Source organism: Schistocerca serialis, chromosome 3 (genome assembly GCF_023864345.2).
Source record: "Schistocerca serialis cubense isolate TAMUIC-IGC-003099 chromosome 3, iqSchSeri2.2, whole genome shotgun sequence".
Lineage (NCBI taxonomy): Eukaryota > Metazoa > Arthropoda > Insecta > Orthoptera > Acrididae > Schistocerca > Schistocerca serialis.
In genome coordinates this window covers 910321849-910347714 of record NC_064640.1, presented here as the reverse complement: position 1 = coordinate 910347714, position 25866 = coordinate 910321849, and the positions used below count along the sequence as shown (strand labels likewise).

The following is a 25866-nucleotide window of genomic DNA, read 5'->3' as shown; positions in this document are numbered from 1 at the left end:
CACTATTCTCCAAGACAGCTCTACGATATTCTGGTTGCCACTTTTTACAAAAGTTTTCGGAGAATCTTTACTATACGTGAATGTTCCAGAAGCAAAAGCCAGCATCACGTATTGAAAATATGGACCAAGTTTTATTTCACTTCCCTTTTTCAGAAATAGAACTGTAGTGACGTAGTAACAAAACTCGCAGTTTCATGACTGATTTGCTGACAAATTTGTTCCTACAATGTTCCTTCCATATACAAAGACCCAGCTCCAGCTGTCATCTGCCACAGCGGCCACAGAAAACCAAAGATTAGCATGTCTACCATACTGCACCAGCGTTGCCAACACTCCAAAACGAAAGAATCTAAATGTGTGTACAAAAAGAAAGTAAAGAGCTGAAATAAAACATCGTGTATTGTTTTGAAGTTTTATTTTCCCCATAATTATACTGCCTAGGGCATTTAAGAAGGGGCGTATACAAAAATGCAGTAAGGTTAGGTTGTTAGATAGCTCCAACTGTATGAAGAAAGAACAGTTTGATCAAATTTTATACAGACAAGCCAAAATGTAATCAACGGGATATTATTTCGATATTTGTCCTGTGGAATAAAGTTCCAGAAAAATAATGTACTCAGATTTACTCAAATCAATTATGTAAATAAATTTAAAACAACTTAAGGAAATAATTGTTACACAGGATTTTGCATCGTGTCTTAATTGCGTGTAAGACGTTTCATTTTAATCGCATTAATAGCCGCATAGAAAACGTATAGATATTCAAAAATGTACAGTTTCTGGAAAGCACAAAAGAATATAGGCATGTCGTGTGCATTTAATTAGAGATATGATTTCTGGATGCACTAGTAATTCGACTGCAGATATAACAATTTCAGATTTTATTCTACGATATGAATGTAAAATATCAGTTCGTTTTTAAAATTTTGATGCAAAAATGTATTCAGATACATATCTTCATGTAAGTTTGTTTCATGTAACTTTCTTTTTCTTACAGTAAAAATATAAATATTGCTTCTTCTAGGTACTTACAGTACAAACTTCCAAGTATTAGCACTGTAACTTTACATTTCTTATGCTTAGCAAACTGCTGCAGTGAACAGAAGAAGTTCAATGTTCCTCTCCTCAGTTCAGTAGCTGGCACATTGCGTATTGTTTCTGTGAAGCGTTTGTGATTCATTCTGCATAAATCAAAGTCCGCTTAGCTTAGAACAGCGTCCATTGTTTTGAAGTTGCGAAACTTTGCTGATATCAGCTATGTTGTAACAGCATTTCCAGTAAGGGACTGGACATTTTATATTTCGTAGTTATGTTTTGTATCAAGTAATAAAATATTCGGGGCTATTATGCCGCGATATAAGGGATTTCATTTCAAAACCCGGAATATTTTATTAATTGTGACATTTTATGTTTTGTGTGTGGTGTGTGTTTTACTGAGATGCCTGAAACGTATACCGACACTGTTTTAAGGTATATCCACCCGACGCCTCATTCGTCGTGCTCAATCGCAGACGCACGGGAATAAAATGGCATGCACAAGAATTTGTGGAAATAACACATTTACGCATGGGTATTCTCATGTCCAGACGTTGCCTTGTTGCGCAAGTAGCCTGCTAGGAATCCCTTCCTTTGCTTGAGAGCTTGTGTTGCGTTTATTGCAACGAAAAGACAATAAAGAAAGAAAACGCAAAAGCGAATGTAGGTGAAGAATTATATAAACAATAGAGCTACAAGAAATAAGAAGTGATGACAACGTTTTGTCTGCAAATTTCAGGCGGAGGTCAGAACGAGATTTTAGATTTTCTGCTTGGGAAATTGCAACAATAAGACCGACAGTGAAATTTTGTTAGCTGCTAACTGGCGATTTATATACTAGTTTGAATTATTAACTCATTTCACGATGGAGCATTTCAATTCTATCAAATTTGTAGCTTGTAGTACGGAATAATTGTATTTTATTATTTGATTGTTTTATACCTCTCTTCACTGTCGGAAAAGCGTAAGCTTGTAATTATTGGCATATTTTGTTGCTATACACATACTGAAATTTGTATCTGTTAGCGCCTGTAAGTACTGTTCTCATGTATCATTGTGACTCGTTCAATATCCATGCAATTGTCTTGTACACTGGAGCAACTGGACACGAATACATAAATGAATAAATAAAAATGATTATTGCTGAAACTGAGAAATACTCAAGGGCGGTTGTTAATCGTTAGGTGGAGGTTAATTAATTTTCAGTGTGTCGTTTGCATTTAATCATGCAATATGATATGTAAATTAATATCCTCGTACTCGACAAACTTGGAAATTTCATAGACGCCAGAATCCGCTAGAACGGGGGTTGTCTTTTTTAGTTTCGTAATTTTTGCATCATCAGTGTGTTCATTTCAATTTTTAGTAGTTTGTTGAAGCGTTACACATACGTCATCACTTCTTTTTTCAGATGTCAGGCTCCTCAGCTGTTGTGCTTTTAAGTTTCCATAGCATGAATGTTCGTCCACAGTTTTTGTATACCCTTCCCATAAATTTTTGGCTTGTGATGTATGATCGGAGACATTTTATCTAATAGGTGACGCTCAGCATAACGTATTTCGAATTTTTATTCAAATAAAAACTGGAATCAGCAGACATTATTGCACATAAATCCCTTCACAGCATAATCTCAACACACTACACAATGAACATATAAGGGCCCCAAAAGCCTGTCGTCTGCCAAATAGCGCCAAGTATTGCATATTGGCAATTTGTGTGCAAGCGCGAAGTTGAACACACAAAAGGTATCTTCTGGACGCACTTTTAGTTTTGTTGTGCTTTTTAATTCAATCTAATAATACATTTTGATAGTATATTAAAGCGTATTTTGAAATCTTAGTTCAATGCAAATAATTTTCCTTTGATTAACATGGATTTTAATTCTTTCGTATTGTCGAGAAAAAAACTAGAAAAGAAGCAAAATGACTGTGAAAACAGCCATTCTTCTAGACCCCACCCAAAACACTCGTTTGCCAGCTCTAGAAAGCTAATTTGGCAACGCTGGGCTGCGCACTGGCTCATCCGAAACGAACCAATCCTATTGGCTCTCGCTACCCTCAGTTGCTGTTGGTTATTCACGTTTCTGGCCAAGCTGTCTCTAACGTTAAGGAATTTTATTCGTATGTAGCGGTGTCACCCGGATTACATTAATGGCTTCGACTTTCTTGGAAGCATAACTTTTTCAGTATTCAGATAGGTATACGTTTTCTTGTTTCAGTTATAAAATTCACTTTTTTAGAGTGTCAGTGGTACTTCGTGGCATTTTGATATGTGCTGTTTTTAAATTCACGACGGAAGTTAATGTCGCGTTTTCCTCATGTAAGCAGTCAGATCGTGTCCACTGAGAATGATCACTGATTTCCGGCAGGGTTTTAGCGCACTCTTCACGCAACCAATAGAATCTCCCTCACCACTAATTGCAGGCACTTTCTACATAATGCACCCCAACTTAACATTTTTCTGGGACGTTGTGCCATGACATTCTTCTGCAGGCGCCATCTTGTCGTGGTATATTTAAGTTACACGGTACTGTGAATAATCCTTATTTACAATGAATAATAGTTCTAATATTTCACATTTTTGTTTCAGATTTGTTCAGGCTTATTGCTGATCCTAATCGGCAAGTAGACCAACGGAAATTGGGGCTGTTACTGCACGATTGTATCCAGGTACCTCGACAACTGGGAGAAGTTGCTGCCTTTGGTGGATCCAACATTGAACCATCTGTGAGAAGTTGTTTTGAGAAAGCAGGAAAGGAGAGAACAACTATAGAGGTTGTTTGATTATGTATATTATTGATTACAATTAGTATGTTTATAAGGAAAATTGTTAAAAAATTAAATTACTACTTACCCAAAATTACTGTGGATGTTGGCAGGAACACAACTGCAGTAATGGGGTCTCTCAGATGGCCTTTTTATTTATAAAACCTTTGTTTTGTATAGTATATATTTTCATGATTTCCTGCTTTTCATTTCAGTTCTTGGAAGCAAGACTTAATGGAAACTCAGTTTTTTTTAACAGTGCAGTATTTAAAACACTTGGTCAACTGAAACACAGCAAAATTTGCAGTACTGTATATCTTTATTTAATGTATTAGGCTACTAAAATAACAGTAGGTAATTCTCTGCTTAGTCACAAATTATCACCAGTGAGGTAATATCACAGATTCGCAACATAACTGAATGGAGAAACACGTTTCAGTTATGATAAATTGTATGTGAAATCAACTTCGAGTTTACTACTCATCGTTTCAATGTAGACTGACTATTGCACTCCATAATTATTTTTTTTTCCAATTATATGAAGGCACATTGTGCCAAATGAGCCCACTTGCTAGTATAACACTGCACCTCCTTTGGCCTCAGTGCATTCAGTTGGGAAGTGTGACATAAAGCTCTTGTATCCTCTCCTGGGGCAAATTGGCCCAGAACTATTTCAAATGGTCCTCGATTTTCCTTATACTGGTACTGGGACATAGTTTACATTCAAACTGCTCACATGCACATTCTATTGGGAACTGATCTGGGGTCTTGCTGGCCATGGGAATACCTCATAATCATGCATGTAGTTCATAGACATGCATGTCATTTGTGGACAAGCATTTCCTGTTGAACAATGTTACTGTGATGCAGTTATGTGACAGAACACATTTTGATGCAGGCTGTTTTTGATGTACTGTTGTGGTGTTAGAGTTCCCTCAGTGGCTACCAGGTGTGACCTAAGTCATATTTGATGTCTCCCCACACTGTGACACTAGGAGTAACACTGTTGTGCCTTTCTGAAACGTTGAATGTACGGGACCTCCTCCTACGTGATCACCATAGTGCCCAAACGATGGTCATCCGGGTCAGTGTAGAATTGCGATTCATCGTTAAAACATTGAGATGCCATTTGTCGGCATCTGTGCTTCCTGGTCACGGTATCTCTCCACGTGGCAGTTCGTGCGCGGGATGGTAATTCCCTAGTCCACCTACCGGCAGTCGCCAACTGATAGGGTGACACAGACTGTCGCACAGAGTCCAGTACTTGTTCCCAGATGACAGGGAAAACGTTATAATGTGCTCGGTGCACAGTACAGCAGTCCTCCCTTGGGGTTGCCGACATGATCAGGCGGAGTCCTGACGACAAGTGTGCTTGCTTGCTCTTGCATTCCCACACTTTCCGTCATGAAGCCACTGTCACATCCGAATGCTCTCCCAGTATAGATATTGTGCAATTTAACTACCTGGCCAAATTGAGACCCACGATGAAGTCTCTTTCGAACTCTGTCGGTCGACGATGCTGTATATTCATGTGAGACAGCATTATCAGTGCATCCTTCACACTGATCACTCGACATCTGACACTCTCGACACCCCTTACATGAAATCTGGCAGAGAAATAACTGAACTGACAGACAAACAATGCAGGCTTTAAGGTCAGCAACTACACTGTTGAGTCGTAGGACATCTCTTATCTCGATTCCCTTCGCCCATTCACCTTGCGACCCCTCTGTCGGGCTGTGGCGTTCGTTTGTATTATAGGACTGTGTATCTGCTGTGTGTCAATAAATTATTGAAAGAGCAATAGCTTAATGTGAAAATTTGAGTGAAACTTGGAAAAACCACTACAGAAGCCCATTCCTTATTGAAACAAGGGTACAGTGATGAATGTGTGTCACACATTTAAGTTTTTGAGTGATTTAGACAGTTAAAAGAGGGTCGAGAAGAGACTGAAGATGAGTCGTGTTTAGGACAACCCTCACTGTCAACAGAGGATGAAATCGTAGAAAATGTTGGAGGTTTAATCTGAAAACACTGTTGGTTGACTATTTGTACAGTTGCTGATATTGGAAAAATCAACAAAGAAACAGTTTAGCAGATTTTACATGAATATTTTCACATGAGGAACATTTATTCAAAAATGGAATCCAAGAACCTGATACGTGTCAAGACGTTTTTGACTAAGCACGGGATCCCTGTGTTGAAACACTGCTTGCCAGATCTTGCTCTGTGAGACTTTTTTCTGTTCCCAAAAGTGAAATATGCACTGAAAGGAACAAAATTTTAGACAGTTAGTGTTGAAAGAAAAAGTGATGGAGACCATGAACATGCTTGTAGAATGTAATTTCAGACACTGTTTTGAACAGTGGAAAATTTGCATGGACACTGTAAGTATTGTAAGAGGAACATTTTCAAGGAGACAATGTAAAAGTTGTAAGGAAGTATAAATAATGAATATTATATTCCTAATCTGGTTATTAGTCAGTCATACCTTGTATATCCTACCAAGCTTGGTAACAACACTAAACACAAACAACACTAATGCACTCTGCTGGCCATTCTACCTGGAACAGAAAATCGCAACTCAAATTATTTAAGCCAGGATTACACTATCATATTTCTCTCTCAAAGTTGATATATCAAATACTGATGTCACAGAAACTTGATGGTGTAATAGGGAATGTTGTCAAATCTTACCTGTGATCAAATAAATATGATCAAATCTCAGGCCTCGCTGTAGATTTGATCATAAAAGTCGTTCGCCTTCTGTTCACTGCAATGTAAAATGTAACTGCTTGGAACGCTGCCACTGCTACAACTATTTGACGTCTCTCTAATGTGTGAGCAAGGGGCACAGCGCATGCTATTAATTGGGTGTTGATTGGAAAGTGGAATATGCTGAAGGTGACATCATGTCCAACAATCACATCTACAGCAATCCACCTCTGCATCTGGAAACATCCAGGCAGCTTTTCAGCGAGCCAGAGTAGAGGATGTGGTCACACTCTAAAATAAAAAATTCTTTCTTAGCTTTCCATTCTACTTTGTTTATTTTTGAACTCTAAAGCGCCTCATCTGTTTTGTACTTTTTATCACTTTTTTAGTTGTTGGAACACTAATTCCATTAACTAAATTATTCAATGTAATTATTCATGTAATTATTTTACTGATGTTTCACCTTATTGCACATATAGTGTGCCAAATATTTATTTACCTTCAAATATTCCCCCTTTAGTGCTTTCTAAATCACTTCACATATTTCTGGAATTATTTTGGTTAATGTGCAATATGATATTCCAGTGCTGTGTTGTAAACTAGTGTAGCTCTCTCCTGTGTCAAGAAATACGAGTGTCACAGTTTGCCTGTCTTCTGCACACAGAGCGTTTCTCAAGAGAGTATTCTGTTCTGTAGTATGAGAATCCACTTTACTGAGCAAATACTGAAATACACTCTCATCCATTTGTAAGTAATTTATACATTAAGACTTAACGTTCTCCACTAGCAGCTCTCGTAACAAATTTTTCGGAATGCTTTTACAATCTCAACATACTACCAATGGCTTCATCCAAGTATGTTTCCTTTTTTTCCTTCCGCTTTTCTTCCAAATACACACACAGTCCAATTGTGATACTAGCAACTGCAGTACATAATAACAAGTTGTCTGCCATCTTGAAATTTGATGAAAAATATGACGACAATGTGATGCCCTTGTTGTTGTTTTTGTTGCTGCTGCTGCTGTTCCATTAAAATATATAATTTGTTTACATCACTGCTTACTGAATTGCTTCAGAATAACTTCAAAGAAATTGTAATGCAGGTAAATGCATGATTTGGAAAACATTTGCCCAAACTTTCACAAATATGAGAAATTCATAATTTCTGTGGTATTTCACAACTTTGCCAAATTCATTATGTATGTGGTATACAAGGTGTCCCAGAGGGAACGGTCACTATTGAGGGATGTGTCAGGAACCATCATTTGAAGCAAAAAAGGCTAGTAAACACAGGCTTTAAAATGCATACATTGAGAGCTCTGAGCACATCCTCAGTAGAAGAGGTGTGTTCCACAGTAGCGAAGATGAACAAGTGCCTATACCTGTTAAGGTATGCACTTTAGAGCCCATGTTTACTACACTTTTTTTGCTTTGAATGATTGTTCCTGTCATATTTCTGAATGTTGAACATTCATGGGACACTATATAATCGAAGTGTGCACTTGCCGTTACCAGAATTGCATTTATCTGTAAGCCTGAGAACACAGGTCTGCAGAATAACACTATAAGAGAATATAAACAGGGGCAATGGTGCATCTTTCTGTATTTTCCAGCTACTGTCGCAGAATTAAGGCTGTTATTTTTCTTTACTGGAGCATGTTTCACTTTCTATCTTGCTTCCCCTCAATTTCCTGTGGTTTACAAACTGCCTGTTGGCTTCTGTCTCGGGTTCTTTGGCCAACGTTCATGTAATTATTTTACTGATGTTTCACCAGCACGAGTGGCTGGCATTGTCAAAGCTTCACTCTCCATTGCTGGAGCCGAGCTCGCGGCTACAGACTGTATGTACCTGCGGCTTCGAAGCTTCAAAGCTTCACCCTCCATTGCCAGTGGTGAACTGAAGCCGAGCTTGCGGCCTCGAGCTCGGCTCCAGTTCACCACCGGCAATGGAGGGTGAAGCTTTGACAATGCCAGCCACTCGTGCTAGCGAAACGTCAGTAAAATCATTACATGAACGTCGGCCGAAGAACCCAAGACAGAAGCCAACAGGCAGTTTGTCAACAAGTGGTCACGAAAGCCTTAACAATTCCTTTGGTTTGCCAGTTCCACATGTGGACTCGTGAACTGTGACAGATTTGTTGTGAGCAGCAAGTGTGGTCAGCCTGTGAGTGGGTGCCTTTTCCTGGTTGGAATGTTTGCTGCAGCCTGTCAGGCCATGTACCAATCCAAATGACTGACCCTGAGGAATGCATCTGAAAATTATTCTGCATTAAACAAAACTTTTAACATTTTAGAATTTCTTGTTATTTTCAAGACTGTTTTCATGCTACTGTATTCTCTGAAAGCTGCAAAATTTGGAAATTAATGTATGTACAGATATTAATGATTTTTATAAAATGCTGTTTGAGGGGTTCTTCAGTAGACATATCTTCTGTCTTTGCGTAAATATGATTGTAGTTCTATAGTAGTGTTATATTTTAAATTCCAAGGAGAAGAATGGCTGGCAAGTATTTGCCTTCAGGAGATTAATTTCCAAGTGCTGCTAATAGAAACAGTAAAAAGTAGAAAATACTATTCCTAGATTTTAGGTTTTGCGTTAACCTCTCCCAGAGAGGAAAGAGGGATTGGTTGGGCAAGGCTGGAAAGGAGGGAGATGCCACTCAGATTCTAGGTGGAGAGAGACCTACCCAGTGTGATTGTTTGGGGAGACAAAGATTTTTTAAAATCAGATACGTAAGCTGCTAAACTTAATTACCTTTTAGAATGATTGTACTCGTAAAAATAATGAGGGGCCTTGTTTTTTCATTCATGTAAGGCGGAAGATGATATTTAACATCAGTATCATGGAGAGAGAGTTTCTTCACAGGGAGTAGAAAAGAAAGGCCGCTATATTCCCTAATAACAGAAGAAATACAAACCTCCAATTGTGTAACCCCCCTGCCCCCCTTATCTCACACTCTTATTCTGTCTCTCTTCTGGAGTTTGTATTTAAAATAAAATGTCATGTTTCTTTTAGTGCGGGCAACTACTAGCATAATAATACAAGCAATTACTAACTTTTCTAGGCTATCCACTTCTTGAACTGGTTGCAACAAGAGCCACAGAGCATGGTATGGTTGCCAGTTCTCCATCGACTTTCTGCTGCAGAAACAGCAAAACATCAAGCTAAATGTAATATATGTAAAGAATATCCTATTGTTGGATTTAGGTATGTTTCTTTGCATAAAACATAGTCAATTATTGTACTAATTATTGCAGTATTTGTGAAGAACTGATAATAGTAATGTTTATAATATAATTTTGGTTCACAGGTACCGCTGCTTGAAGTGCTTCAATTTTGACATGTGTCAGAACTGTTTCTTTTCAGGAAGGAAGGCTAAGAACCATAAACTTACACACCCCATGCAAGAATACTGTACAGCTGTGAGTAATCACTTAAACACTAGAATTTTATAGTTATAGTGATGTATAAGATTATAAAATGCACCCACTTCTCTTCTCTTGTTAGTTACTTTTTGTCAACAATGAACGTGAACGAATCTTGTGCAGTGTCTGTGAGAAGCTCATCAAATGGTTTAAATCAGTTATAGTATGTGGTTTGTTGGAAAGTCATTTCTTTCGTGTTTGCGACAAGGGTCAGATCAGTAAAACAACAGACAAAAAATATGTTTCACAAGTAATTCAGAAGTCCATTTAATGTATGATTTTCATATAAGAACATTTCGTCTTGAACATTGTAACTGTTTATATGAAGGATTTCTCATAAAATGCAAGAAAAATGCTGTGTGTCACACAGGAAGATTACAGTTATGTTTGCGGTTCAAAATAACAGGAATGTAGTTAACTGTAAAGAATCCATGTAACATATGAGAGGTAACAGGACACTAAATAATTTGTAGAGGTAACAGGACATTAAATAATTCAGATTGCTTCATTGTTAATCAGTATGTTGAACATTGGTTCACACTGACAAAGTATCTAAAGTAAAAGCAGGAATAAAAAAGGGAAGAGAGGAATAAATTCTCAGAAGAAAAATCCTTTTCAGAAATTTGCAGAGAAGCTGATGGATTGGCAAATACATACCTTCAGGAGACAAAATTTTCAGTAAAGTTGATGAAACACATAAATACGTGAAAAAACGGTTCTCCTAACAAATGAAGCAACAAGTCTCATCTTTTTTTTTTGGGGGGGGGGGGGGGGGAGCGGAAATAGTTGAGGAGTGAGGGAGAGCTAGAACAGCTCATGCAGAACTCAAAATAAGAGACATCCATGAGTTATTAGAAAGAAGGAGAGAGAGGCTCAAGGAAAAAAAATCAGAGAAGTTGTAAGGCAAAGGACACTATATTGCCAATTTGAATTAGTTTGGAGGAATAGAAGCAGAAATAAACATGGGGACAACAAAATAAATAAGATTAAGGGCAAGTGGAAATAATATATGTTAAGGGATATATGTACAGCAATGAGATGTTTGCAGGGAGCTATGATCTAAGGTGTATGGAAGTACACAAATATTTCAGCATTATATCTGTTTATTAAAACTGTGAAAGGAGACTGAAAATGCTGTAATCTGTTACAGTCATAGTAAAGTAAGGATATAAAAGCCAGTGATAAGTACATCAAAGGGAAAAGTAGAAACCACATTAAAGTTAGAGGAAACCACAGGACATTAATCAGAGGAAGTGAAATGTAGATGTTACCATAGTGAGGAGTTCGTTACTTGCAGCTAGTGAATGTAACAATAATAAAACATCCAAATAACTAGGGGAGAGGTTACATTTTTATATTATTCCACAATATAATTAAACCAGTGATGTTCGCACAGTGTCTAGTGAAAAAAATGTTCTGTAAATTAAGGAAACTACAATTAAGTAAGAAAATCTGCTCCAGACATATTAAGAATATGCACTGTAAAATCTTTGTGCCCATTTGTTTGGTATTTTGTATTATATTTACTACATCAAAACTTTGCAAGTATGTGAAATTATTTATAAACAGTCAGTTGACATGTTTTGGCTTGAAGTGGGATGGTTTCTTGCAGAAGTCTTTTAGCAAAGAAAAGATAAAGTGCAGTTGATTTCAAACAGATAAATGTTTCTTTGTTTGGTGAATTTAGAGGTAACAAAGATAAAGTGCAAGAAAAGCAAAGACTGAGGAGCAATAAACATGCTATGAAGGGTGTGTAGGGAAATGAGTTAATAATAATAATAATAATAATAATAATAATAATAATCTTCATTTGTCCATAAAAACTTTACAGTCTTGGACATAGTTAGTTTTTTACATTTACCACAATGATATCAAGCCATAAATATGAGTATATTCAAAGACTAGCACATTGTGTAGTGTTATAGATATTTACTACCACCAATATACTGCAATATACAAAATTAGTGCTATCAGTTATGGCATTCATGAATATTTGTTTGAGTTCAAACATGTTGTAATTAACAGTTGTTTCAACTTGCTCTAAAAAAGATTTCCCTTGACCGAGAGAGTGACTTCAGAGTGTGATGTAAACAAATGTACACATTCAAAGTGTAAAAGAATGGAACTAGAAGGAAACAAGGAAAATTCATGGACAGCAAGCATTCTGAAAATATATTTTTGACTTAATCTGCAATATTGATGATTTATTTGTTAACAGAGTATGGCATTTACTCCAGTCGATATTTCATAGTTAGATTTCACTGTCTACAATGTATTATTATGCTTGTTTGATATGGCATTAATACAGTAATGAGACATACTGATAAATTATAAATGAAATGCATAATGTTATTTATGTTTTACAGTATTACTTTATTTTGTTAATCAGTTTTCAGCTTACTGGGCCATCATCAGATTCTAACTGATAGTCAGTTAAAGTCTGATGATGGTCATGTATGCCAAAAACAGAGTAACAAAATAAAGTAATATTGTAGAAAATAAACAACATCATGCTTTTCATTTATAATAATGAAGTTATTCTCTCAAGAAGACATAGAAGAAGCAGTTAAACACCATATTGATAAAAGTTATTCATTTTAAGTTATTTACAGCATGTCCTATAGACCATAGAAGTGATATGGATAATTAATTGTTGTAGTTAGACTGATATTGATGTGGAAAAGAAATTTACATTGAGAAATTACTCATTGATTAAACAAGTTTGGGGTTGCAGTGAAATAAGTCCCATGTTGGTATAAGGCATAGTGAAACTCAGTGCACATGGTATTGAATAGTGAGGCGAATGGCATTTTGTAAATAAATTTATTTGTTAAAAGAGAATGTTCACTCACATTGAATTTCAGACTACATCCGGTGAAGATGTCCGTGACTTCACACGTGCTCTACGCAACAAGTTCAAGTCTAAGCGATACTTCAAGAAACATCCGAGAGTAGGCTACTTGCCAGTCCAAACAGTTCTGGAAGGAGATGCTCTGGAGAGTCCTGCACCATCACCTCAACATTCAACCCTCAGCCAGGACATGCACTCTCGTCTAGAAATGTACGCATCGCGGCTGGCAGAGGTGGAATTGCGAACCAGGAGTAATTCTACCCCTGACTCGTATGTATTTCCCAAGTCACACATGACATGAAATATGTGTTGTGGTATAAGTAGAGCACACCAACAACCTTCTTCTAGTAACATTAATACTGCTTGCTAAAACAACTACTGTCCCTTATTGATCCCTGTTTGTTTGTGGCATTCTTTGCCATAACACATTTTTGTCACCTTAGAGAACCTTACCTTTGTAATTTTTTATCACTGCAAGTTTACAGTTTGACATTGTCATGTGATGGAACTCCTACTTATTGGAGATGTATTTGTAATACTGATTAAAATTACTGGAATCAGATATTTAGGAAATGAAGAAATGATGTTCTATTTCCATTCAGATTAGTTCATTCTGAGATTAAGGTGATAATTTGAAGCTAGAAACATTAGCAAAATCCAATGCAGCTTTTTCAGAATAAATGCAATTTGTAAACATTTGTTTACAATGTTTCTCTACTGAACACCAATAGAAAATTCTTGTTTTACAATAAGAGACATGGACTAATATTAAGAAGAACATTAATCAACCAAGAAGAATTTGACAGTCAAAGAAGAGTACCTTCTTCTTTTGAATACTCTCATAATTTTAAATGAATTTCAAGAAATAATGAAGAAAGAAGATATGGAGTTTTTAGTTTCCGAGCAAACAAAGCTTGAACATGTCCATTACAAATCATTGTAAAAATTGGAGATAGGTTGGCAAATTATGCTAATTTGGGAATAATGCTGCTCCAGAACCAAAGTAATTGAAGAAAAAGATGTGTATGACATAAAAGGAAATTCATAAAAGTTTAGTGAATGATTATCAAGTGTTTTAGTTCCTTCATATTCATATTCCCATGGAATTTTTATTGAAGTATGTGGAGGAAAGTATATTTTTGCTGAATCTGCAGAGTCATATAGGGTTTATTAACAATCAGTATTTTTTATGAAGAAAAGTGAAAAATGTGGATTACTTTTCAAATACCGTAATTGCTTGTTGGCATATTATAAACACTGCAAGACTGTGCTATCAAAAATATATGCATATGTTTTGCCTACAAAGCAAAGATAATTGTAAATGTACTGTAATCTTATTTCACTGTTTGTATGCTAAACTTGCACATACTTCCATTTAGATCACTATGAAAGCAGCAGAAGCAGTAGTGTTTCTCAGTGCTTTGTGACATACACATCATGAAAATAGTGATGTGACATTAGTAAGGATTATTGACTTATGTTGCACAGTAACGTGTCATGTAATTGTTACAGTTGTGTGCTGTTGCCATCGCAACCATTGAATTAAACTGTTTTACTTCTTCAAGCAGACATCTATATGGATATTATTAACACTCAACAAAGAAGTTAAAGAAAAATCTGTTATTCAAGTATATTTTGTACAAAATAACAGTGGAAATGGAATTAAGATTGAAGATTGAACTGCGTCTCAAGAAGCCTGCATAAATCAGAATGTTATGTGCAAGAATTTAGCCCCAAAACTGAGAAGCCATATAAATTATCTTCTAAGGAGTAGTCTAGGGACAAATATGTGTTACGTGAGTATTTGAAAGCTGGATTACATTCTTCGCTACAGAGTTGAGAAGTTGTATTTGTTCACACACAATGTGTAAAGCAGCTGCCAGTATGTTCTATGTGAGTATTTGGAAAATGGATTACATTAATGATTTCTGCATGTTTTTGTATACACATTCTGAAGAGATAGCATGTTCTTATGCTACACAAAATGGTCCATCAAAGATTTCTGCTGTACTGCAACTGAAATTCTCACATGAAGATGAAATTAGTTTGCTATGTCGAGTACCAGAACACATATGATGCTTCACATTTCTCCCAGTGTATGCTAAAACAACTTTTCTTATTGGCCCTTTACCCAGTACACAGTGGAGCCAGAAGACCTGAAGACAACTGTTTTCCGCCAGCAGTCTGGGAAGAATCCGACATTCACCAACAAGAACTGACATCAATATGTGAAAATTTGTTTTAGAAAAATTTATTTATTATGATGGAAAGTGAAACTCTTAATCAGTCCAGTACATCCTGTAGAGCAGACTGCCATCTGTTTAAATAACTGAAGCAGTTCTTTGTGTGTAATTGTTGAAGGGAGCAAGGAAGAGTAGGGTTTAACATCATGTTGACAACAAGGTCATTAGTGACAGACTACAAGATCATATTGTTTCAAGGATGAAGAAGGAAATCAGCCATGCCCTTTCAAAGAAACCATCCTGGCATTTACCTAGTCCAACTTGGGAATATCATGGAAAACCTGTCCAATTTGGGGAAACCACAGAACGCCTCAATCTGAATGGCAGGATGCAGATTTAACCATTATTGTCCTGAATGCAAGTCAAGTTTCCTTTAGTAGTTGTCAAATAAATTATGGATGCAATTGAAATTACTGTCACAAAGAAATGTTACAGTAAAAGGAAGTGGAGTTTTTTAATGGAAAAATTTGCCTTGGAAGTCTGCCACAAGTATGCTATAAAGCTAGCTGTATGCTTAATTTGTGATAAGCTTGGTTGGAAAAGGAAGATTCACAAGATAATTACTGTATGAGTCAACAGATTGGATACATGGTTTCAGCTTATTATAGAATGTAACTGATACAGCTGTTGTAAACTTTTTTAAAATTCTGTCAGGGAAATTTGGAAAAGAAAGAATGTGAAGTTACTTTAGCAAGGAACAATCAAAGTGTTTATAACAGAATATTAAGAGGTTGTGCAGTGGATTTTTGAATGAAAAGTTATTAAGCTGAAGCAGTGCAACTGTACTCATTGAGCAATATAATCTACCCATCATTAAGTTTTGCTGCTCTTGCATTGACTGTGTTTGCAGTAATAAATATAATCAAATTGGTGGAAAAATTCCATAAGAGAGTAATGGAAGGACTTAGATAGATACAAGGGTTATGTGGATACAAGAAACAAACAATCTGCTAAATTGAATTAATTTGAAGAGCTTCAACTTAACACCCAGAATCAAGTGCCAAAAAGAGAGATATTTATAAATGACATGCTTTCTCTCTCTATTGCTTCACAGCAGGTTAACACTGTTTAATTGTATGCAAGTGAAGGAAAGAAACCAAGACGTGAATGAAAATATAACATCATTTGATATTTGTTTCAGAAGATTTGTAATCATTTCCTTTGTCATGTGAAACAAACTGAAAATTTGCAGTGAACTTTATGATGAAACTTTCAAATTCTTTCTGTATTTAAATTTTGTGGTAAGAAATTTCATTGTTTTTAAAATTCAATTGCAGTTTGTGCAGAAAATGCGCAGCCTGAATGAAGCATGTGTTTCTTTGTAGGATATTGTTGACCAAACAAAGAATAAGCTAGAAGAAATTTTAATGATACTAACATTTTGGATGCAATATGTGGGTTTCACAAGCAACATTATTGTGATATAATGATGAAGAATCCACCTGTTTACTGTAGCAGCTATCTGTGGTCTTCTACTTCACATGCAGAGATATAGTGAAAACATACAATGTAATCTGCAGTTTACAGTAGTGAATTTATGAAGCACTTATTTTAGAACTTGAAATAAATGCTGTGCAGTTACCATCATTCTTGGCACTTGACTGGGAAATTAGAAGCTGCATCAGAAAATAACTGTCAGAACCCTACATATACAATTTGCAAAGTACAAGAATGGTCAATTACGATCTGTTTTGAGGAATATGAATGCCTTTTCATTAAGTCTGTGTACTCAAATGTGCATACATCAGAGAAACAGAAAAAAAATTTCTGTGGTATTGCTGAGATGGAATCATTTGTGGTTCTCCATGAGAAGTTTTGGTTCTGAAATTCTTCTTTTAGAATTTTTAGTGGGATGTTCATTCCGTTATTACATTAGTAATGGCTGTAAAGCTAAAAGGTCAAATGTGACAGTATCCATTAAATGATAAATGACGTGGGAATTAATCTAGAGACAGAATTTCTGCAAGTTATTGTATATCAGCTTTGAATAACACATCACTGAATTTCAGATGGAACCAAAAAATCACAGAGTAACTCCATCAAAGACTTGACTCCATCAAAGACAAGAGAAATCATCATAATGTGCATTGCACACAAGGAAAGCTGAATCTATATTTTTAGTTCTGCCAGGGAAATATTCACGATGTGTATTGCACACGGTGAAAGCTACATAGCTGTAGTAAGAAATCAAACTATTTCAGATACGGTGTAGATATGTTCATTTTAAACAATCACTAAGGATAGTTATAATAATTTTCACATGAATGGTCAGTTTCCATGTGACAGTTACGGTGGGTGAAGTAAATGAAATGAAATGAAAAATGACTTCTAGACATCTCAAGACTGAAATAATGAAGTTTATTAGCCGAGAAAGTTGTAGGATATCAGATAATGTATCAAACTTCACTCATCTTTAATTTTAAGAAGAGTTTATGGAATACAATTCACAAAAGTGACCATTACAATGGACAGTGTATCAAGATTTAATGTGTTTCAGCTGTCTCTGCAGTTATCTCAGTAAAACTGGAAGTGTGCAAAATGAAGACACAAGGGGAGAACAGTTGAGATTAACAGTTTTATAGGAGATTTATTGACAGTTGTTGTTAGGCAGCATTACTTCAAATTAAATGAAGATAGAGGATTATTAGAGGTCCAGCACAAGCTTGTTTCAGGCAAGGATGGGGCTGGAAATTGGCTGTGTCTCTTTCAAAGAAGTTACACTGTTAATTACCAGAAGTGGTTTAGGGAAACAATGAAAACCCTAAACCCAGGATGGGCATTTGTGTACCCTTTCTCAGTGGTTTAATTACTGCTCTGCTTTGATGCAAATTATAGTGTAGTCTGCATAACGATTGCAACAAGACCAAAAGTGGAAAACTGGATGTGATATACATTCAGGAGTTTTTGTCACTCAGATATGATAAAGAGTTCAGTCAGAGTTCATAAATCAAAGAGGGACTCCTGAATCGTCTTCAGTGAGTGCAAGACAACTCATAGAGTTTTAAAACTATCAAATATGTATGTTGAGTTAAAGGTTTCTTCTCATATTTCCTGTAATGTTCTTTTTCTTGTTTAATTGTCAGATATTTTAGCTAAAACTCAAATCTCAGTAGCTAGAAGAATGACTAAGCTTGTGTACCATTATAATGTTTCATCATGCCATATCATTCTAACTCACACATATGAAGAGGATAAAGGATGGCAATATTTGTGCTTATGAAATGGTTTTAACAAAATCTTGGAGCATCAATTTCTGATGGGATTATCCACAAGCACTCTGAAAAAAAGTGCTGTTCAAATAATGATGAGACCCAAAATAAACAAACAAGACTGAATTCATAAAATAGGCACCGTCTGTCAAATTATTTTCATTAAAAATATTTTTAACAAAAAATTTTATTGTAAACACTTTTTTGTAGTCAGAAGTTGTACCAAAAGGGCAGACTGAAGCTTATGGTTGGATGCTATAATTAATTCCAAAATGCCTCATTGTTTTACAGAGATGATGAACATCAGCTGATTGCCCAGTATTGCCAGTCGCTCAATGGAGGTGAAAGTGTCCCAGTACCTCGCAGCCCAGTACAGATTATGGTTGCAATTGACGCAGAGCAGCGAGAAGAACTCGAGGCAATGATAAGGTACTAATACAGTAATTTGAATTTCAGTCCAGAGGAAGAGTTTGCTGTAATTTGGTTACATCGTACATGAAAAATATTAATCTGTTTACTGTCTCTTCCTATCTTCTCTCATTGTCTCTGTACCACTATGTCATACCCTTAAATCCAACTTTCTCCTTCCCCTCTTCTTTCTCATCTGTCCCTAATGACCTCAGTGGTATCAGAGTGTTAGATTCACACTTTCTTCCATTCTGTACCTTCTCCCTACTCTTTCACTAATGGCCCCTCCCTTTACATGTTCCCAACTTCTCATTTATATCCCCTTCCCCTGCCCCATCTCACCACACCAAACCAGACTTTTGTTCCCTACCCCATCCTGTCTCTTCTTCCTCTTCTCCAAAGACTGTCAACATGAAAATAATACCAAACACTTCGGAGTCCTAAGTATTGTTGTTTGAACACATTTAGACATATTCTATTAACAGGTAGAAAAAATAAAACTGTGATAGTAAATTAATAATATTAATTTTTGAAATAAAATGTAAATGTCATGGTTGCATATCATTGACTGCACAGTTCAACACATTCTTACTGTGCTAACCCCTGTACCTATAAGCTACAACCAGTAATCACTTCACCAATCAGAGCTATTAACTGACAAGCATTGCTTATTGCTGTCAAACAGGGAACTGGAAGAGGAAAACGCGTCCTTGCAGGCAGAGTACGAACGTCTTCGTGCTCGCCAGACACCTGGGTCAACCCCAGAGGAAGCTAGCCAGATGCCGAGTACTAGTGCTGGAGGCGCAGACATGCTGGCTGAGGCAAAACTGTTACGTCAACACAAAGGCCGGCTCGAGGCTCGCATGCAAATTCTTGAGGACCACAACAGGCAGCTTGAAGCACAGTTGCAGCGTCTGCGACAGCTCCTTGATGAGGTAGTGACAGTGTATATCTTTTAAAATACCATAATAATATAATAATGACACTGTTATGAAAAGAAAAGTTTGCTACTCATCATGTGGAAGAGATCTTGATTTGCAGACAGGCACAACAAAAAGGCTACTGTACATCTAGGCTTTCAGCCAAAGCCTTCTTATAAAGTAGAAAACACACATCACACATTCACCGAAACACAGCTCTCACACACATCACTACTGCCTCTAGGCACAGAGGTCAGACTGCAAGCAACTGCAACTGATGGGAGAAGTAGTCTGTGGATGGTGGGCATAAGGGGAATGCTGCTGGAGACATGAGTGGGAGGCATAGCAGGATGGGGGTGGGGGAGGGTGTAGTGCTGCTTGTGGGAGCATGTAGGGACGTGGTAGAGATAGGGTAGGGCTGCTAAGTGCAATCTGGAGGTTTTGTGGGGCAGCAGCAGGGGGGGGGGGAGGAGGAATAGAGGCAAGGAAATGACTAGTGGGCATGCTGTTGGAATAGAAGGCTGTTTAGTGCTGAAGTGGGGTCAGGGAAGGGAATAGATGGGTCAAGGACAGGGACCAGTGAAAGTTGAGGCCAGAGGAGTTACAGGAATGTAGGTAGGATATATTGCAGGGAGAGTTCTCACTTGTGCATGTCGGAGAAGCTGGTGTTGGTAGGTAGGATCCAGATGGTAGAGGCTGTGAAGCAGCCATTGAAGGTGAAGATCATCACGTTGGACAACATGTTCAGAGACTAGGTGTTCCAGCTGTATTTTGACCACAATTTGGTGGTGGCCATTTACACGGACAAACAACTTGTTGGTTATCGTGCCCACGTAACAAGCAGTACAGTGGTTGCAGCTTAGTTTGTAGATCACATGTCTGCTTTCACAGGTAGCTATGTGACTGATGGGGTGGGTGATGGTTGTGACTGGACTAGAGTGTGTTGTGGTGGAAAGATGTATGGGATAGATCTTGCATCTAGGTCTGTTGCAGGGATATGGGCTGTGAGGAAAGGGATTGGGAGCGAGGAAAGGGATTGGGAGCAGGGTTAGAGTTAGATGGACAAGGATATTGTGTAGGGTTGGTGGGTGGCAGAATACTGCTTTTGGAAGGGTGGGAATGATAGTGGGTAGGGTATTCCTCATTTCAGGGCACGATAAGGGTTAGTCCAAACCCTGACAGAGAACATGATTCAGTTACTCCAGTCCTGGATGGTAGTGAGTCATGACAGGACCCGAGGCACCTACCATCTCTGGCATTCCAACTGTATAGCCACAATGGAGCACTTCCCTGTTCGCATGAATGGCCACTGACAAACTATGGTAAAGACCTTCCAGCTGCAGAACATGCTGTCCAACATAATGCACTTCACTTCAGTGACAACTTCATAGCCTGCGCTACATGGATCCTTCCTACCAACACCAGCTTTTCTAAACTGCACAGGTGGGAACTCTCCCTGCAATATGTTCCTATAACCACCACAGCCTCAACCTTCACTAGTCCCTGTCCTTCACCCACCCATCCCCTTCCCTGCTCTCACTACAGCACTACACAGCCTTCTATTCCACCAGTGCACCAAATAGTTTTTTCCCCTTCTCTACTTTTCTCCTTTTCCACTCTCCTTCCCTCTCCCTCAAATTTTCCAACTGCACCAAGTAGGCCCCAGCATGTTTCTGCATACTCCTACGAGCAGCAATACTCTCTCACCCACCCCTACTCTGCTATCTCTCCCGTTCTCTGCCCCAGCCTCCTCCTTACCCCCACCTCCCATGAATTGCTTCTCCCATCAAGTGCAGTTGCTTGCAGTCCAACCTCAGTGGCCAGGATGTTCCATTGTTTGATAGTAAAATAATACATGTTTATCACACTTACATGTTTTCTCCTGTTACTTTATTTGATAGTTGTATTACTGCTGCTTCCAGAAATATACACATTTTAGTAAATTGTTTAACTACTTGAATCAAATTTTATAAACTTAATTTTTGCTGTTTTTAAAACACTTTCTGAATTTTTGTTGATGGGTAATAGATCCTGTGTTAATTTAATAGGAATAAAAAGCCAGGTACATTAAATTTCGTGTTTGTGTCTTGGTAGATGGGTGCAGGGGGTGGATGCTTACTGAAGCTCTTTCGGGCCATTGTTCATTGTCAGATAATGATTAAATTTTGTGAGCAGATTGAGATCTTAGTGTCTAGATACTAAGATATATTTCATCAAACTGCCTGACCATTTTTAATACCAAATTTTCACATAGTTCACATGCTAAGAGTGTTTATGAAGAATAAGAAACTACCATGCATATATAATATTTTACTATTTGTTTGCTAACCACTTTCAAATGTGTTCCCCCATCATTTATTATTGGATAGTTGCCAATTTGTTCTTGGGTAGAAATTTTGGTGGCGACTCTATTAATCATTTGTTTTCCACAACTTGAATACCACCTTGATTATCAGTTTCCAGATACTCTTAGGCCTGTGTACACAAAATTTCTGTCATTTGGAGACAAAATCATTCTTCAGTCATATTTAAAAAATAATAGTTTTATGAGTGACAAAACCGGAGAGTGTAAAGTGAAAGCATACCTTCAATATACAATGTTTGCTGAGCCTTTGGATCACATTTTTTGAACAGCCAACAAAGAAATGCACATTCTTTGAAAACAAATGATACATAAAAACTTTGGAGATATGTGGTGTCATTTCTGACAATGTTCTTGACATTTTAAGTGTTGAAGACTTGAAACATCTTGTGTTCCTTGTGGTAAGATTCGGTAGGAAATTACATGATGGAATAATTGATCTATTACACACGTCTGCAATGAAATAACTTAAATAGTTAATATACTAAAGTACCTCTGCCATTCACACTCACTCGATCATGGTAGTGAGATGATTATTTTTATTATCAAGGTGGATAAGTGAAGTCTTGGCATGTTTTTGTGAATTTTTTTTAATTATTGTGCACCAGTTAGAAACTTTCAGTTCATCAGAAAATTAAAATTGCCCAATGCATGCCTTAATGATTATCTTAAATTTATGTGTAGCATCCATGGAGGAAAGTGCCAGTTTAGTTTTTGGATCTTATGTCCATATCATGCTGCATCCCATGTCGTGTCCTTTAAGGTGCAATCTATATGTCCAATATCTTCAGAAGGTGACTGTTGTTCAAGTAAAATGGTACATTGCATAAAACACTGGAAACGTAATTGGTAGGAGTCGTGTTCAGTGCATCATCCAGTCTGTTTGATTCAGGTTTCATATGATTTCCTTTAATCTCATTATTGCTGCATGATTGTTTCAAAATGGTAATAACAAATTTCCTTTTGATCCTAGCCACTCTGTAATGATGACACCATGAAGAGGTGAAACCATAACCTTCTCCCCTGTTCTTCTGTTTGTGTAGTGTAAAGTGGCCTTTTATTTTTCTTACTGGAGCTGATTCCAACTGAAATGTGACTCTCGGGGATCAGTATAAATCTAAAAACATTTATAAAATTTAACACAATATGCTCTTAGATCAGAATCTGGCTTGCCTATTACTGCAAATGTGACACCAGAGATAAACAGTATCCATTTTTCTTAGTGGTAAGACTGAGGAAAATTGTTTCAGTAAATTTACTGAATTGTGCGCCAGAGAATTTTGCATTGATACTGAGAGATAGTTTTTATTATCTATCTCTTGAAGTGAGGAAATAATCGTAACTGCCCAATCAGCTGGATTATTTTTACTGTTTTATTCCTTTGTAAATCCAGATAGTGTTAGTTAGGTATTATTAGTATCAACTCATGTAAACTGCCACACAAAAGATAATATGACAAATGACAGTTTTTTTCTTGTTTTAATTTCTTTTGTGAAAAACACTTGCTGTCAAACTGGTTCACCATTCTTGTCCAATGTTTCTCAACTCCATGCTCTGAACATCTCATTGTATGGTATCAGGTAATTGTGGAGGTGGACTGTCATGTGCTACAGAGAGAATCAACGGCTCAAAATAAGGAGTTAGTAAGTACACATGCATTGAAACTTAGAATACAAAACCATCTTTCTGATAATCAAATGTTGTAAAGTACTTTCTTAATATTTTATGAAAGAACTTGCCACTACTTAATGACCATCGAAAGAGGTACTGTTGGAGTTTGCATTACAAACACAAATTTAAAAACACAATTACATCTCTGCTTTTTAGAATTTGTAAATAGGTTAAAGGGTACGGAACAGGTAAAAAGGAAGAGTGTATTTACAGTAGCTGAAGAGTTGGAAATTTGTTTAAAAACTGCATGAGCATCACCAGTTGTCAGATGGCATCAGGAGACTTTTTGTTGTTCCAAATGTGTTGATCTGATGGAAAACCATTCTCTTAATTGTTTCATGCCTCTCAGATGATGTGATGTACTGGTTATAACTGCCAGCCGCTGTGGCCGAGTGGTTCTAGGCACTTTAGTCCGGAACTGCGCTGCCACTATGGTCGCAGGTTCAAATCCTGCCTTGCATGGATGTGTGTGATGTCCTTAGGTTAGTTAGGTTTAAGTAGTTCTAAGTCTGATGACCTCAGATGTTAAATCCCGTAGTGCTTGGAGCCATTCTACTTCTGGCTATAACTATCCCTCTTTTGTTTTAGGTTTGCACTTTTCTTATGCTTTTGGGATATGTTGTGTGCAAGCTTCATTTCATTTTCATAGCCAAGTTTGCTATTTTCTAATGGGGATAATGTAAGTAATATCCTTTAAACACATGGAGAACACTGAGGGACTTCTGATGAGGGAGAACTGGTGAATTTGGACTTACAGAGTGACCATGTTACTTTGTAAACGTAAAAAAAAACTCAGATGTGACAGTTTGTCTTTTTCAATAGTTTTGTGGATTAATTGTTTAGAATCTTGTAGTACAACAGATGCTCAACATGACAATACTGAACACATTCATTGCTGTGATTGTGACACGAGCATTATAATTATTGTGACAAATTACGTGTTGTAGCTGCAGTTACTGTGTAAAGTTAGACATACATTCTCACATGTAGTGGTGGTGTTTATTTTATAGCCAAGTTCTGGTTCACCATCAAAGACGGGAACCCTGCAGACACGATCAGTTACTGCCTCCCAGCTGGCAACAGATTCTCCAGCAAAACTGAATGGTCATTATCAAGACTCTCCAGGTGAGTAATAAAATTGTCTGTAGCAAGATTATCACATAAAGGGGGCCCTTCACTGCAATACAAAAGTCACTTAATTGATGTAATACAAAGCTTTGCTGGTAAGGAACCATTTGTAAGCATCTGTGTGTTAATCATATACTTCCGGATTGTTCAAACTTTGTTATTAACTGATTTATTTAAATAAACTAAGGGGTGAAATACGAAAGTGAACATACAAAGAAAAGAGAAAATGAAATATTGTCATTCATGTGAACAAAAGTGTGCTACACTGATACTAGTACTTTCAACATCATCATATATAAAAGGACTGAGTTCCTAACAGTTATTAAAATTTATGAAGAAAATTACTGATGTCTTTGATGACGAAAGAAAGGAAGAACATTTAGGATTTAACATTGTTGGAATGTGGTTTGATAATACAGGCACAACACGTGATTACAGAAAAATTTCTGTTTGTGACCCACTGTATGCAGAATTACACAGAAGTTACTTTGAAGTGCATAGTGATGTCTGTAGATACCAAAGACATTACATGGTTAGTAAAATTTGAATTTAAACATGCCCCCTCAATTTTTATAGTTATGAATTAAGAATTGAGTCCTTAGTTTGTGTGTGTGTGTGTGTGTGTGTGTGTGTGTGTGTGTGTGTGTGTGTGTGTGTGTGTGTGTGTGTGTGTGTGTGTTTTAGTCTGGAGTTAATGGGCACTCAACATCAAGGTTATCAGTGCCTTGACAAATATTAAAAGAAACAAATGTAGAGAAAATGGCCAAAAATGTTGCCACCCACTGAGAGGAGTTAAACCTACAAAATGACATTCACTCACTCCCATCTCACTTTGACTTACCCACACAATTACTCTATCTCGCATGCTATTAGACAGTGTAGGAAGGGTGAAAGATGCTATAGCTGTGATTAAAATATAAATCATACAGCAAGGGTCTAAACTACCTGCACAGGAAATTGTGACTGATTGACCACATACATAAAACATGGATGAGCTAGTCATCCTGTTAACGTATTAAGAACATGTTCCTAAAATTTTAAGAAACAGGTTGGACATATCATAATACCTTAAAACTCTAAGTATGTTGTGTGTCACTCTCAGCCACTTTTCTTCCTGCATACACATTGCTCCTG

General features: G+C 37.0%; 1 protein-coding gene across 1 annotated transcript in view; it reads left to right on the top strand.

Annotated features, from left to right (window-relative positions):
* LOC126471316 (dystrophin-like) overlaps nt 1–25866 on the top strand; it is a 293208-nt gene that overhangs the window by 239857 nt on the left and 27485 nt on the right. Inside the window, exons 13-19 of the mRNA XM_050099438.1 lie at nt 3625–3809; nt 9580–9722; nt 9826–9937; nt 12805–13061; nt 18535–18672; nt 19337–19586; nt 24615–24729. Coding sequence (XP_049955395.1) covers nt 3625–3809; nt 9580–9722; nt 9826–9937; nt 12805–13061; nt 18535–18672; nt 19337–19586; nt 24615–24729 — 1200 coding nt within the window. The remainder of the gene's footprint in view (nt 1–3624; nt 3810–9579; nt 9723–9825; nt 9938–12804; nt 13062–18534; nt 18673–19336; nt 19587–24614; nt 24730–25866) is intronic.